We start from the raw sequence: 16781 nt of genomic DNA, 5'->3' as shown, positions 1-16781 counted from the left end.
GGAAAGAGTAATGCCTTGGAATTATTAGAGCTTGCAGTCAAAGTTCCTCAGGTGTTCAGCTCTGGAAGGGAGGGGATTATTTTTTCTTTAATTTTTTTAAAAAGACAACTTTCCATAGTCTTTAAGAAAAGTATTGACAAACTGGTACTTTGGGGAATTAGTGTTGTCTTAGCACCTTTCCAGCTTGACTGTTATTTATATCCTCTTTTGCTAAATTACTGACTGACTCTCTCCTAATAACATCTCTTTTCACTAATGAAGGCAGAGATAATTACAAGATATAGCTGTGAGAAAAGCGACCCTTTGCGCCATTTGCCTATATGCCCGATGCAATGTTTTGCACAGAAGTAAATACCTTTGCCTGCTACCAATGCTGCTCTTCATTTCTATTTATTATAAGCCAGAGTGGATCTCCACTTTATGACAGCAAACAGGGACCGATGCTGTCTCATGCTGCTCTGTTGCTGGCACCCCTCGCTGGCTGCCTCATCATAGGGCTTGTGTAACAAAGGAGAGTCCAGAAACGTTTCCATCCCTCTCTGTTACCAAAATGAGGAATTTCACCCCAAGAATTACTTTGGCCTGAGGCCCAGAACAGGTAAAATTCAGTCCTAGGTGAATGGTGGTTTTTTTTCTACATAACAATAAATGATTTAAAGCTTCTCCAGTGAAACTACTGAGCTGAAAAAGGAATGCGATCTCTCTTAAGCATCCAACACTCATTCCTAACTCTCGGAGAACCCAGGAGAGCACTCTTCATAAAATGTAACAGCAATCTAAGGTCATCTTAACATTACACAAGGAATTTCCATGACTTTTCATAACCCTACAGAATTGGATAAATGAAGTAAAGTATCTGGTATATAGGTGGAGAAATACAATTAGCAAATAATAAAATAAAACTTCATAAATTACTTCTCTGTAAAAGGAAGGGAAGAGAAACAAGAATTTGCAGGGGATATCTTTTTATGAGACCCACTGATACCAAGATAAACCAAAAGCAGAATACAAAGAAACCATTTCCTTTTTGGGTCAGAATAGGGATTTTTAATTTTTATTTTTTCTCCATGTGACTGAAGTAGCCTGGAGTCTGCTGGTTTCCTTAGAGCAGCAGCAGGGAACAGTGAGGTTTAACATTACTAACATTTCATGGATTTAATAATGGGAGGGAAAATTCATTAGTTCTGCAATATGCAGACTACTCAGTGCAGAAAAGACAAAGCAGGCCAGTTTCCAGACTTACATTAATAGAGTTTCACATTTATGAAAGTCAGCATTGTAAATCTAAAGGAGCAGAGAGATTCAGTAGGCAGAGAGCAAGTTCTCCTCTATGGAAGACTCCAGTCCTTCAACTCTGCTATACTGGGAAAAGGGGAAGAAGGAGCTCAAAGACAGTATGGTTGTCTTCTTGTTACAGAATTGGTTACATAAAATAGCCTCCTGAACTTGTAACAAGCATCTAATGTAATAGACTAGGTGGTGGGCACAAAATTCCCTTTTCTCTGTGTTAAATAAAGACACAATTCCCGTTTTTCATGGCTTACATGTTCTGTTTTGTTATAATGAATGATTCCTTACAGCAAATATTCCGAAGTTAATGGGACAAAAATGTTCACGTTCCAAGTTAATGGGACAAAAATAGTTTCAATGCTGTAGACTTGAACTAGGAGAAATTTAGTTTTAGGAATACACCAAGATCTGTCTATAAAGCACAAATCTTAGACAAAATCCAGGCTACTATACTGGCTGAGGTTTCAAACAGCAGTGAGATAATAAAAAAGTATGAAAAAAATTTGTGAAGTACTTGCATGTTATTCAACGCATATTTGTGTGCATTTCAGAATGTAAGGAGGTTTTACAAACACTAAGAAAAACTATTTTCTTTAGGATCCTGACAAATCTGATACTGAAGCAGAGGTATTAAGTACTTACCAACACCAGCACTACCTTCTCTGCGGCCACGTGCACTGCCATCTCTGCCAGATTTAATGCGCTGGAGAACAGTGAAAAAGGTTTGAAAAGAACAAGAACCCCATTTAGTAATGTACATTACATATAATTACTGAAAACTCCACTTGGCTTATTAATAAAACAGTAGAAGAACATGAAACTTATAGGCTTACTATACTGTAGCTAATGAACCTTGTTTCTTCAATGCACAAAATTGTCCTTAAAAATCAGTGTTAAATTCAATGTTTACATAAAACAAGAGTTCTATGAAATTCAAACAGAATACCTCAACAAATTATTTTTCTTCAGATAAAGTTTATACAAGGAATGTACATAAAAATAGTTCAGATGTACCTTTGTAAAGTCCAGCTGAAAAAACAGGCAACATAGCCTTCCCTGCACGAGTTCAAAGTAGCCTCTGCCTATTAACTTCTTGTAAATCCCACAAGTGTTTTATTATTGTAAAGATTCAAGGGGGGGAAATAGGGAAATCTATAAAATGAACTGTTCACCTCATAGGTCTCAAAATTTGAATACTTGGCACAGCACTGTACTTCACAGCAAAATTTAATTTGCTGTTGAGTGTTAAATGCAAGATAAAGGTGAAGGTAAATACTTTGAAAGCTGTGTTTAAAAAGTAAGGTCTCTTTCACTGAGGAAGGTACCATAAACATCTTCCAGCTGTGTTTTCTTTAGTGTTATTTGAAAACTTTAACAGTGTATCAAAGCAATACCTCTGGATCACATGGCAGCCTTGGCTTCTCCTGGCAAAACACCAAATTTCTCAGGCATATATCTGATCAGTTACAAGAAGGTACATCTCAGGGAGGGACTTTTTGATAAGTACGAACAAAAATGTGATGTTTAAAAGCACTCAGCTGTTACTAAAGTAATCGCTGCATCTTATTTCAAAATATGAATTCAGGATCCGATTAAAACACGTGCACACTACCTAACCACATATACAGGTCAATTACTGTAGCTTCTTCACTCATTTTTCACCAGAAAAATATCATGGAGTCTGGCAAAGTTGGAATGACACAGAAGATATGAAAGAACTTTCAAGATTCATGCCAACAGAAAAAGGAACAACCCTTAAATCAAAACTCACAAGAGTCAGACAGGAAAGCAGCGAGCCTAGCGTGAGACCAGGAATGGTCTTGGAACGATCCAAATTCTGGGACCAGAATTTCTCATACTTTTTCTTTATTTTGGGAAATCTTCAAGTCTAAGATATGTTCTCTGAATTTTGGATTAAATATCCGACTCAGTCCAGTCAAGTAGCATATATCAGTCCTTCAGGACACATGTTCAGACTCTCCAAATGTTGAATGACTGACAAGTCTGTCAGTGCAAGCTCAGCTCCTGTCTGCCAGAGGGAAGTGGTCCCTGTATGACAATGCCCTCATGGCATTTACATTCTAGGACTTTACTACCAAAATATTACAGAAGCACTACAGCTTAAGCATATGACTGATTTATGTACAGTTCCAAGTGAGTAGTTTATAAGTCATCCCATACTAAAAGCAGACGTTTCAAATAGGTCCAATGATTTCCACCCTAAAAATGCCTATTTCTCTCCCATGACTGCAAAAGCCATTTAGGATGGTTACTCCAGCTGCAGATGCCTGGAGGTAAAGGCAGTCAGTCCCCCCCATTGTTTGCACTTATCATCACTGCTTCACACTGCACCCCATCAGTCCCTCATTTTCGGTCATTAAGCTCACTTAACAGAAATAAATAGCAATACATTTATACATCAGTGCCAAGAAGGCTGTGTGAACTTTTACACCATTACCTGTCTGAAACATGAAAAAGGAATATTATGCAGTAAAAAAAAAAAACACAAAAAAACCCAAAAAAAACAACATATGAGGGTTACAGTGCACAAAAAACCCAAAGCTGTGAGAGGCAGAGAGAAAAATTTCTACAGGGAATGAACCCCACAGATGTTCCCAGATTCTTGGATGGAAGTATTTAACAACTTGTCCATATTTGAAAACTGACTGAAATAAGCACTTCAGAATATTTATTTTGGTATAAACTGTATGTGGATAGACTTATTCTGGATAAAAAACAATACCAGAATAGCAAATTTAGATAAATTTCTACAGGAAGACAAAGTCCGTGTGCAGACTTTTAAATGTAGGTATATTAACACTAGCATTTGTTTATTTTCTCTTTACTGGGTGCAATCGAGAAATCACAGGTTAGTCTGAAATTGGGAGCAGGAACTGAACTGTATGTGGTATTGCTAACTGAAACCAGTTCCTATTGGAAACTTAGGTGGTGAAATATTAAGATTTTATAATTTCAGAACTTGAAAGCACAGTTTATGACTGTATGCTCATGGATGACAGAAGGAATTTCTTAGGACAAAAACACCTAGTAATTTCCAAAGCCAGATGGTAGACATAAGACAAAAAAACCACCCACACACAAACCACCCACGAAAATAAAATAAAAATCCCCAAATCCAGGGGATGGGAACCCAGATGTAGCACCAATAGCAAAAAGAACTGCAGGGCTATTGTTTGCAAGACAGCACTGATATTCAGATTCTGTCACAGAAATGTACTCAACTTCTAATGCAGGACAGCAGCAGACTAAATCACTCTGTGTTCCATAACATCTTTCTTTTCTTAGAGACTTTGTTCCTTTACATCTATAATGATGTTGATTTTTTAAGAAAACTGGGTCAGTGGGTTCCTTGGAGGACAGAAAAAGTTGCTCCTTTCCTTGAGGAGACACCAAACCTGGCAGATTTCAGTGTGTGGCAGACAAGAGAGCCAGAAGAGAGATGGGAGCACATCCCCACAAGAAGGAGCTGGAGAATGGAGCAGAAGGGAACTGAGCAGGCTTCAGAGGATCTGAAGAACATAAACTAGGAACTGCAGGAGCAGAATTTTGCTGCCATTCAGAAACTCACCGAGCTTTCTCAGGCTGGAAGCATGGGCCTACCTGCAGGGATGAAGTTGACGGAGCTGACTTCAAAAGTGTTTTATTTCTGGTGTTGGTTTTGAGGGGGCAGAGCAGGGGGTGAGGGTATTAATTTGTTTTGTTTTGGGTTTGTTTGTTTTTTTAAAGCTAGTGCATTTCTGTTTTCTCTGTTTCAAATAAAATTGGTTTAGCTTAAATTACAATAGAATCAGGCTTATTTGAATTTGCAAGGCTGTTTTCTGGGCAGCATGCTATAGGAAAACAGGCAGATCTGCCTTAAAGCTTTGACTAATTAGAAGCATCATCATAGATACCTTATTTTCTTCCCCTCTACTCTGCTGTAATGAGACCCCACCTGGAGTACTGTATCCAGAGCTCGCATCCCCAGTACAAGAAAAACATGGGCTTGTTAGAGCAGGTCCAGAGGAGAACCATGAAATAGATCGGAGAGCTGGAGCACCTCTCCTATGAGATCAGGCTGAGAGAGTTTGGGCTGTTCAGCTTGGAGAAGAGAAGGCTCCAGGGAGACATTATAGCAGTCTTCCAGTTCCTGGAGGGGGCTTACAAGAAAGCTGGGGAAGGACTGTTTACAAGGGCAGATAGCAATAGGACAAGGGGCAATAGAGCAGGGTAGATTTAGATTAGACATTAGGAAAAAGTTCTTCACCATGAGGGTGGTAGATCAGTGGCACAGGTTCCCCAGAGAGGTGGTGGAGGCCCCATTCCTGGAGATATCCAAGGTCAGGCTTGATGGGGCTCTGAGCAACCTGATCTGGTGACATTGTCCCTGCTCACTGCAGGGGGCTGGACCAGATGATCTTTAAAGGTCCCTTCAAACCTGATGCATTTTGTGGTTCTGTGATTCTCTCCTTATAGTTGCACTATTACTTGACTCACAAATACACTTTATACATTCTGGCAAATAAGTAGGAAAGACGACATTCCAGAGACATTGAATTGTGTGGGTGGCTCCAGCATTCCCATCACATCCACATAACTCGTCTTTCACCAGTATTTAAAACCACATAAAATCTGGTGCTCAAAAAACATTCAGACAGATATACGGTTAATCAGTAATTTAAAACTTAAAACAAAAAATCCACTGAGGAAGTTAAGACACATTTTATCTTGAAGTATCATAAACACTTTTAGCTTCATCTGTGTATGTAGTGATACTGTATAATCACAGAAAGAAACAAGCTTACCTGCTCCCTTATTTCTTTTAATTTTTCCACTTTTTTGAGCTTTGTCATATATTCCTGGACTTCTTTCAGCCCCATGTCTGTGCAGAGACGAACTAAAAATCGAAGACCTAATTGAAAAGCAAGACATTGTTAAAAAAAACACTTACAAGCAGGTCAAACTACAAGTGCACCCTAAGAGAACGGAACATACAGAATGACAAACAATGCAAATAACTGTGAATACAAGGTGACTCTAGTCCAATATCACAATCCAAGTTGTGGTATTTTGCAAATTATTCAACATTTTCTGTGGTGCAGTGTCTAAATCCATGAACAGTGCAAATACCATTTACATAGGTGGAAGAATCATTGTTTCAGCAGCAGAAAACTTTAAAATCAGTTAAATTGTCTTGTCTAACTCCTGCCTCCATTTGTAATTTGTAGAAACTACATTCAGAAAAATATTAGCATTCTAAAAGGTTTACTAATTACCCTTCTGAAATACGTGACCAATGTGAACATGACATTTTGCTTATAAGTTTGAGAAGTCATAGTATTGAATTTTTCTTGTATGACAGAGCTGTAAGACTCCTCTTTAAAAAAGCAGTATGTTTGTTAAAGCAGACCAATAACATTTTAATTTAATTATGAAATACAGTGAATATTCTTTCCACATAGCATTTAAAAGCACAGGCTTGCTGGCAATAACCTTGTATTTTGGAGTTAGTGAGGCACAGTGTGGGATATAAGAGGACATTTTCACAACCAGTGACAATCCCTATTTTCTACAGTGCTTTTTTTATTTAGATAGAGCACAGGTGCAATTGATTCTGCCAAATGTCTTACTCTTCAAAGTTAGATTTTCCATAGTTTAGTTTGAAATTCTCTATGGACTTTCCAGAGACTATACTTAAAACCCCAACAACAGAATCTGATCCTCTGCATTCTTTTGGAAGACCTGGCTTTGGTAAAACTTAACAAGAAGATTTTCTCGTATCTAGAAACTTCCAGCAGGCGTTTCAACTAGCAGGGACTGAAGGAAAAATACCTATATCTTTATGATAAGAAAGATTAAGTAACATAGTTATAAAGTTTAGGAAGTATGTATGAGAAGTAACTTGATCAAAGTTCAGTTTCATTTCTCTTCTTTTGCATTACCCCAATATCTCTTAAATGATACTTCAGTGTTGTCACAGAAAACATGCAACATTAGAATGAATAAAAATGTGAGTTCATGAAAATATTTTCTTATGAAAAATACTTACATCATATGATTACTAACACACATATTCAATGTAACAAAGTTTCCTTTGATAGTTGTACCACTCAATGAAATGACTTACATTCAACATTCTCTGGGAATTTTCTATGAATGACTTTGTATTTCTCTAGAGCTTTCTGGTAGTTACCTGCAAAGAAAACAATCCACGTACCCAAACATAAACAAGAATATCTGATAAGCAATTGATACAGTTTAACATCATCTCATCATTTTAGCTTGAGTACATGATTTAATGTTATAAGAGCAAATTTGATAAAACCAAACTTAACATTCTCCAATTACTGATATTAAAAATGAAGAGCCCCTGAAAACAGTCCAAATCACTCTGTAAATAACAGAACTAATGAAGAGGAGTTTCCTGATTTTTGCCTTTTTCTGACCTGTCTCCAGGACCCCAGTGTTCTATGACATCTACTGGACAAGCTGTATCAAGCATATCAGGGCTTATCTAAGACTGCAGATGTATGGATTGGTCCAATAGAAATGTTTAACAGCCAAGCTCTGCCTGTCCTTCCTTCCCTTAGAACAGATACTGTGTGCCTCTCTCTCTTGTGCGCCTGGATCTGGAACCAAAGTAATTATTCTTTAAGACTTTTGCTTTCAATTTTGACTCAGCTTGATTATTATGGAAAGGACTGATAGATCCTTTGAATCTAAAACCTCATATCCATAAAGTATCTGACAAAAAAGTTTGAGATATCACTATTTTTATTTTCCTAGTGTGAGGGAGAGATCAAACTGACCTGTTATGAGTTAACATGATAAGCTGGGACTTTTGCCAATGAATCATAAATGACCTAAAAAGCAGCCAAACCCTTTGTGTTTCTTTGCCGGGAAAACAGTTAATCTGTCTAGTTCTGGGTGGGTGGTGGTGACTGTTCTTAATTCACCGACTTCCCTAGGTCCTGTTCCTTTTCTCACTGTTGTATTAAAATAACTGAGTGGATTGAGAAAATGCACATACTTATTATGAAAGTCTGTTCTTCAAAGTCCTAAAGAAGCTTAAAAGAAGAGTGACAAAATGGGACAGCAAGAAAGAAGAGTATCATTTACATCATTAAGTGTCTTGAATGCATTTTAGTTGAAGGAAAAAAACCAGAAAGATCAGTTTCTCTGCATTTTGCTTATTGGTGTATTATATTCCCTGTAAGATAATACAGCACATTAAGACTGACTTTTGTTTGTGTAATGCAAAAACTATGTTAATACAAAAAAATTATACCTGCTGCTGAAAAGGAATGGGAATTAAGAAACTAAAATCTAATCACTTATGATAGATCAGATGGTGGTATAATTACACTAAAAAAACATTATATCAGATCATTTATACTGTATTATCTGCTTTATTTTACTTATTTAACAGCACTATTAAAGGAGGTTTCATGCATGAGTCAGTGCAGGCACACTTCCTGGATCTAGAAGTCATGTTTTATTACACATGCACAGAAAATTCATAATAAAATAGTATGTAACTGAATTTTCAAACAAACTTTAGGACCAATATTCACATCAGGCAGAAAAGATCAAAAGGAAAAAAAATAAAAATCAATCAAAACAAAACAAATCATAGAATCCCAGAATGGTTTGGGTTGGAATGGACCTCAAAGCTCATCCAGTCCAACCCCTGCCATGGGCAGGGGCACCTCCCACCAGCCCAGGCTGCTCAAAGCCCCATCCAACCTGGCCTTGGGCACTGCCAGGGAGGGGGCATCCACAACTTCTCTGAGCAACCTGTTCCAGTGTTTCACCACCTTCATGATAAAAAATTTCTTCCTTATAGCCAATCTAAGTCTATTCCCCTTTCAGTTCAAAACCATTGCCCCTTATCCTGTCACTACAGGCCCTGGAAAAAGCCTCCATCTTTCCTATACACTACCTTCTTGGGGCTTCTCTTCTCCAGGCTGAACAACCCCAACTAAATACAAAAAAATGCTACAAAACTCCAACCAAATACAAAAAAGTTACAGAACCTACCACTTCTCCTGTAGCAACTGGCAACCATCAGCTGCCAATTCACCTGCGTCGGTCTGCATGTAAATAAACCAAAATTATGCACACTGCCAAACAATGAAGCAGCAAAATACTCTGCACAGCATTGGTAAAGACCAACTATTAAACAACTCCTATGATTTTTCACGTAGCATACTCTGCCTTCCTAGGAAGAATTGAGCCTGCTCAGTTCACGCAGAGTTTATCCCTGCGTCATGCTCCTTTGTTCAGGCCTTGGTGTCCCTCATTTGTCGTCCTATGCCTTTTTCCTGCTCATGATTGTGCACCAGGCACAATTGGTGACTCTGAGACGTGAACCACTAATCTTTGCCTGAGGTAGAGAACCACAAAATGAGGGAGAACAAAATGCTGAACTGTATTCTGAGGAAGTCCCAGCAGTAGGGGCCCAAGCATGGCCAAGGGATCCCTGACAGGAAGCACACCCCGCTTACAGCTTCCAACTCTGGCTTCTCTGCGTCATTTCCTTGGTGCCCCAGCTGCTACCTGTCCTCTTTTTAGCACATCACGGTGATAGATATGGCCAGAGAAAATATTTGAGATGTATGAGCATGTACAACAAAACCGTTGAAGTCTTTTCTCATTCTTATCAAGAAAATGTGGAAATTAGGACATTTTCATGTCAACAGTGTTAGGATGCTCTATAAGCCAAAAGCACTTTTCACATGTGGCTTACATTATACAACAGGAGCATGTCCCAGAGGCACTGTACACTAACATTTTCAGAACAGTTTTGTACTCAGTCTCTTCAGTCTTTCCCTCCAGTCACAGCACAGGCCATTTTTAACTCTAAATAATCTGTTTGCCTGGTAGTTGTCAAACAAGCTTTATGAAAGACAGCTGCTTCACCTTTTTTAGTTTCAGCTGAATACGTCTCCTGTAAACAATAAAGGCAGCCAAGCAGATACCATAATAAAGTTTATTATGCAGTTCAGTATGAAAATGCTAGAGACTGAACTGTCAGCAGCCAGCATTAGCTGCACAACTCCTTTTACAAATATGCATGCTGGTAAAGTGTACAATAATCAAAATCTGTTTTCGTTTCATATTGCCTAACGCTATCTCAGAATGCGATTTAAACTGTAATTATTGTGATCAAAACATTGGCTACACTAAATGTTAAACTAAAAAATGCTGGTCACTGTTAAAAATAAAGTTATAGTTTTAAAATGTAACTTTATTTACCATTACTAGCAATTTATAACACAACATTCATCTTCATCAATTAGCCCATTTAGACTGTTTTTAACACCAAGTAAACACTGAAACATCTATGTTCTGTTATCTACAATTAACAATCTCATGCCACAGAGAAATAATTTCTCTGTATTACTGATAGAGGGATTACAATTGCAAACAATCATGAAGAATTTCTTATGCCAATTATTCGCAAGTACTTTACAATCCACATACTTCATGTTTCATGCATGGACTGAGTGCAAAACAAAGTCTAAAATATTTAGATCTCTGCCAGAACAAGATTATGAAATAATTCTTCTTAGTTTCAGCTGTTTCTTGCCAAAGTTTCAAAGAAGGATGTGAATGCCAGTGTATGTGATCTCATAGCATGACTAAAATACCCTTTTTTTAAAAGGCCAGCATTTATACTGAAATGAATACTGGCAAACCTGCAAGCTGATTTCTGTGAACTGTCTCCTGTGTATTTTCATCTTATCTACATGTCTATTTCTTTACAATTATACCATAATTTTGGTGAAGTCTATGTTTTTCTATTTATTTTTGCTTCCATTTTTAATCTTCATTTAAATCCCGGATTTTCTCCTCTATAAAAGTTTACTCTAACTCAAGCGCTTTCTAAACTAGAATTAGCATTTTCTTAACTGAACTAACAATGTATTTGTAATACAAACTTACTTTGAATAATATTGTATAAATTTTTGTGGACATGCTGTCTTGTTCATGCACGTCACTCACATTCACAGAACAAAAAGAATGTTAAATTTTACATCATCACAAGACAAGCAATAACTGAGTTTTGCTTCGTCTGATTTTTCATGTTTCCCAAAGCCCAAAATAGAGAAATTCACACTTGCTGGTGTGAATTTTAGTTGTACGAATTTTATTTGGCCTATTAACACAAAATTCTTTATGAACATACAGACAAATACCTGTTTCAAATAAAAAGACTGTATACATGGGTTTTTTTGAATGTATACATTCTGTTGAACTCTGGATTACAGATCTAAATTTGTTAAAATTTCTGTTTTTTCATAATTTCTCTGGTAAGCTCCCTTTCTGATCTCAAATAAAAATATATGGCCTATATACTTTCTTAAGTGCATCATACTCTGCTACAGGACAATTTCAGCAATTCAGTTACTGTACTGAACTCACTATATTTCAAATGTCCCTATTGGGATCGATTTCATCTGTCAACTTCTCTTCACTGATGAGTGGTAACTCTGCACTGAACACTTCTGGTTCCTTCTATACCTTATTTGTAATATCCTTTATATAGAAGCAGAAGTTATGTTAAAAGTGGAAATGCAGCAAGAACTGCTAAAAGTTGTATTTATCTACACCATCAAATCCTCACTGCTTGATAAGATAACAGAAAGGAAATATTTCACAAAGCCATAGAGAAGGAGGTTTTGGTGGCTTAGGAGAGCTGTTCCTTACTTCATAGCTATGTTTAATGGCAGAGGATAGATAAAAGAGGTTCTAATACCTAAATACTATCTTGGGCCCAATGGAGGATCTTAACACTGAAATTACACAGTAAGAGCAAAAAAGCACTGTAAACGAACACAAAGTTGAGAAAATTAATTAATATCCCAACTATTCTTGATTCTGGTATTTGCTTTTAGTATCAAAATTATCCAACAAATTTATCCCTAGGTATACTTATGGATGTCTAATGACAAAATATTGAGTAGGCATAAAATTATAATTACTCACAGGATAAGTGCTGCTCTTTCAAAGTACTCAATGGCTTTTTCACAAAACTGGGTGTCAATGTAATAGGCGCCCAGCCATTCAATGACCTCAATGTTTGAAGGGAAATACCTGTACGACTGACAAAATAGGAAAGGTGAAAGAAACACAATTTTAGTGATAAACAACATCTTTATGTTACTTCTGGAATAGCTTACTCAAGTGTTTAATTCTCCAGATGCCAAAAACATGTAATAGATGAATGGGAGCAGTGTGCTGTACTAAGTAATCCTGAAAAAAAGCGCATGCCAAGTTTTCTAATTACAGAATGCTTTTTAGAAGTTACCTGAGATGAGTCTGTCACATTTTCCATCTAGCCTTACTTGAAATACTATTCTAAATAGTTTTCAACAGCAGAAATGTTTACTCAGATCATGTCTACATGAGAATAAGTTACCTAAAATGTCAAACAATGCTAATTAAATACGTGCACAATTCCACAGTCAAGCCAGTCGACTGGAAAACTCAGCTAAAAGCACTCTTATGTACATATGTATTGCATAGAAATAACTTTTTCGGCTTTTTAGACATTCCCACTGAAATAGCCAGCAGAACTATCATCAAGCACAACTCCAGTAGTATTCAGATTGCAACATAGCCTTTGGTCAGCCTCACTTCACACAGATAAAAAGAACCCTTACATTGCAGCAAAGCAACTTCTGTCTTATTCCTGCTTCTAAACCTGAATAATCTCTACAAATCACAGACAGTACTATAGCTGGTTTGAAATGAGAGAGGATGCCTATCTTTAGGCAGCTGGGTATACATAATGTACAAGTACGCCATTAAAAAATATATATAAACTAACATACATAAACACAAACACATCATATAGAGATATATATATCCCCCCCATATCCATTATACAGATATAGCTTCCAATTCAACAGAGAGATGTTACACACCTTTAAAACTACATTTATTATAGCTATTTATTTCATCTCAGACTGTATTTTAAATTAAAATTGTTAGGGGTCAATGTAAACAACGACCATATGAAAAATGTCTGAGGTCAAATACCATGTGGAAACACAGGCTGTGTTTCCTTAGGATCTGACTACAAAAATTATTTTGTAAACTCTCTATCTCCCAAAATATCTTCATTTTTTATTTTTTGGATGATTTTTTTAAAGTTTTAATGAATCAATTGTTAATTTGATATAGGAAACTATGGCAAAATTTTCTTTAATTATGACAAAGTGCATAGGAAAAGCAATAGAGAGCAAGTACCTCATAGAAATAATGAAAAGCTTGGGATTTATCACCTTCCTTATCATATAATTTCCCTAGCTTGGAAAGTACATGAGGATCAGTTGGTACTACACTGATCAACTGCAGAAGCCACTCTATGGCTTGACTGGAATCTTCCATGATCTCATATCTGAGTTTTCTTCAGTCAAGGACTGATGCCAATGATATTTTGATCTACTCGTAATTCCTACTACTTTACATAAAGTAATCCATATGCAGGACATACAGCAGTCCCTGTACTGTGGAGATACATTGGCTTTTTAAAAAAAATTTTTTTAAACATTGTTGTCATAATCTTATTTGTATTGGAAAGTATTTTTGTTACACTGAATCAGGTAAAACTGCAATCCTCAAGAACAGACTTTTGCCTGCAGTGACACGGTCTGCTGTATGTCTAAGCAGCAGAGCACAGACAGCGTATGTCTGTGTTAGCCCAGAGAACAGAGGCAGCTTTAGCTGTAATTAGGCCTGGAGTGTGCTCTCCACTTCTTGTTTTTTTTTTTTCCATTTTCTGCTGCACTCTACCCTTCATGGAAAAAGCTTGGGATTACTGGTGAAAAGCACAATAGTTTTTACATAGTATTAGAGCAGAGACATTCTCCCCCAGAGATGACCTGGGAATTGTAGGGCCATTTATGCTCTTCTAAAGGGGCTGTGCAATGAATAGAGATCACAGGCCTTCTGTATTTTTGGAGGTTACTTATTTTACTGACTAAAATGTATTTTTTTTATTACCTTCACTAGTCTTGAAAGTATAAGTACAGCAACTGGAATCTGTTCTGCCTTGGGGAGGATTTTATTACGGTTTGCACATCCTCAAAAGCAATGTTAAAGAAATTCATAGTGTAGAATATCACTGGTGATGTGCAAAGCCAACCCCTCCCCTCCTCAGCTTTTTGATCTGTTGAGCTTTTGCAGTGCTGGGAGAGAATTATTTTCTCACACAAACACTAACTAAACTGAAAACAGCTTTCAGAACAGAACTTCATTTTCGTTAACTATATTATATTTTTTTAAAGGTTTTACTGAATTGTGCTTACATCTGCCACATTATTTTCGTAATAAAATCAGCAGTATTTTAAATATTCCAGGACACAATTATACTACTGAGTGTAAGTGTATTCCCTGCAATGTGAACAGTCTTAATGTATCTCTTCACTTGCTTCACTGGAAATGTCCAAGAAGGTTGTAAGTTTTGTTCTCATTTTCACAGACATCGAAGAATTTATCAACACACGGTCATCCTTATTATCATGAACACTACAGTAAATTTCTAAGTCATCATGTCATGATTGAAACCCATACTTCAGATTCAAATGAGTTTACTAAAACCAGCATCCTTTATCATAACCCAGAAAAAAGATACATGTTCACTATCTGGTGAAGGACTTGGGCACTATTTTGAAGGATTGCATGGAGTTTCAGAAAACAATTCAAAGCTTCATCTATTCTGTTTAACTTCTTGTATGTTAAGCCTAAAAAATAAAGGTTACAGTATTAATGCAATGAGAAAAAGATGACTTCAGCATATGAACTGACAGAATAACCAAGAAAAATGAAACAGGAACATGGTAGGTAGAGGCAGTATAACTGCCTAGACATTGACAGACTCTACTCACAAGATCCATGCTTTTAATTCTTACCAGCTAATACGACTTACCAAACTGATAAACACAAGGAACACGAACCTAATCAGAGACCAAGAACATATGTAATCTCACTTTTTGAATAAGATGAATGAGGGAAAGGGAGGGTTTCTAAAGTGGAGTGACTCTGATGTTTTAATAAGGGGATATATTTTCAGTAGATAGTAGAAATTTTTATCTTCAAAGTGACTTAATCATCCACAATTACTAGCTGAAGTTGCTAACACTGGTGGTTTTTTGCAGAATAGGTAAGTACAAATTAATACCTTGCTATAACAAATTACTGAATAAAGTCATAATAATCAGTATATATTTCTATACAAGAAAACTTTGAAAGCCAGATTCTCAGAAACACTAGTGTTACCTTTAGACTAAAGCTAAATAACAACAGCACCTTTGGCTTACCAAGATTATAAAGTGCTTCAGTGCAGGAGGAATCATTCCTGAGAGCTTCCTTATAGAACTCAGCTGCTTTTTCATAGTCTCCATTTGCAAAAACAGTATTTCCTTTGTTAGTTAGAGCTGCTGGATTGTACCTATCAGAATTTATAGCTAAATCTGCATAGTAAGTTGCTTGTGCCAATTCATTCTCCTACATGAACAAAACAAACATTGTATTAGGCATTTGTCAGTCGATTTTCTTGTAGCTGCGGCTTCTTACAGTTAACATAGTGGAATTTCAAAAGATTGAGGGTGAAAAAAATAATACATTCTTCAGTCCTAAAATATTCCTTATGTATTTGCATAAAGTAGATGAACCCTTTCAAGTTTCAGAGAACTTAACACTTGAGAGCTGTTTTGCCACTCTGTCCCATTCAGTCTGGAAGTTGTTGCAACAAAGTAGTATCTCTTTATAAAATAAAAATAAATCCCATACCATACAAACTTCTTACACAAACACACCTAAGCTACAAACTTCACATGTTCCTGAAGTTCAGCCAGGCTCTTCAGGACCTGAGTTTTAAATGCAGCTGCTGAGCTTCTGCACAGATGACACTGCAGGCCTGGGGCTCAGTATCACTCTTCCTCACAGCAACAGGTTACAAAGGCCATGCTCCAAACGTCAACTACAGCCATGAATGGGGGTTCCAGAATAACTCCTCTAACGTGCAATTTCTTCTTGTTTACAGAGATCATTGCGACAGACAAAAATTGCTACAAAGATACAGAAGTTGCAACATAAACTGCAGTTCTTAACCAGTTTTATTGAACCAAACACTTACCAAATAATAAAGGAATGAAAGGTTTGTTGCAGCTGCACTCTTTACTCTGCTATCCTTTTTTTCAAACATTTTTAAGGTCTCCAGTGCCTGGAAGTAATTTGGAAACAACTTACTTCCCACTGAAGCAAACTTATACCAAAATTCTTTCAGAAATCATTGATAAACTTCACAGTAATAAACAGCTAAAATTATCAACTCATATACTCACATACATAATTACTAGAACTTTTTAACACATGCTTTTAAGTATGTACACACAGAACTCTTAACTTTTTAATCCCCAAAATAACTATTACTCAGATTCAACAACCAAAACACAGATTGCTCAATTTTTTTTTGTAAC

At 36.7% G+C, this 16781-nt stretch overlaps 1 protein-coding gene across 1 annotated transcript in view; it reads right to left on the bottom strand.

Moving 5' to 3' along the window:
* LOC104539615 (intraflagellar transport protein 88 homolog) overlaps positions 1–16581 on the bottom strand; it is a gene marked incomplete at its 5' end in the record, with an annotated part of 25804 nt that extends 9223 nt beyond the window's left edge. The window contains 9 exons of the mRNA XM_010183195.1: positions 1933–1993; positions 6096–6202; positions 7418–7483; positions 9331–9383; positions 12283–12398; positions 13549–13699; positions 14936–15044; positions 15621–15807; positions 16439–16581. Coding sequence (XP_010181497.1) covers positions 1933–1993; positions 6096–6202; positions 7418–7483; positions 9331–9383; positions 12283–12398; positions 13549–13699; positions 14936–15044; positions 15621–15807; positions 16439–16581 — 993 coding nt within the window. The remainder of the gene's footprint in view (positions 1–1932; positions 1994–6095; positions 6203–7417; positions 7484–9330; positions 9384–12282; positions 12399–13548; positions 13700–14935; positions 15045–15620; positions 15808–16438) is intronic.
* Between the last annotated feature and the right edge of the window lie 200 nt (positions 16582–16781).

The sequence above is a fragment of the Mesitornis unicolor genome, unplaced genomic scaffold, assembly GCF_000695765.1.
Source record: "Mesitornis unicolor isolate BGI_N332 unplaced genomic scaffold, ASM69576v1 scaffold10884, whole genome shotgun sequence".
Taxonomy (NCBI): domain Eukaryota; kingdom Metazoa; phylum Chordata; class Aves; order Mesitornithiformes; family Mesitornithidae; genus Mesitornis; species Mesitornis unicolor.
The sequence above is the reverse complement of the archived record's forward strand: the minus strand, read 5'-3'. Positions and strand labels throughout refer to the sequence as shown.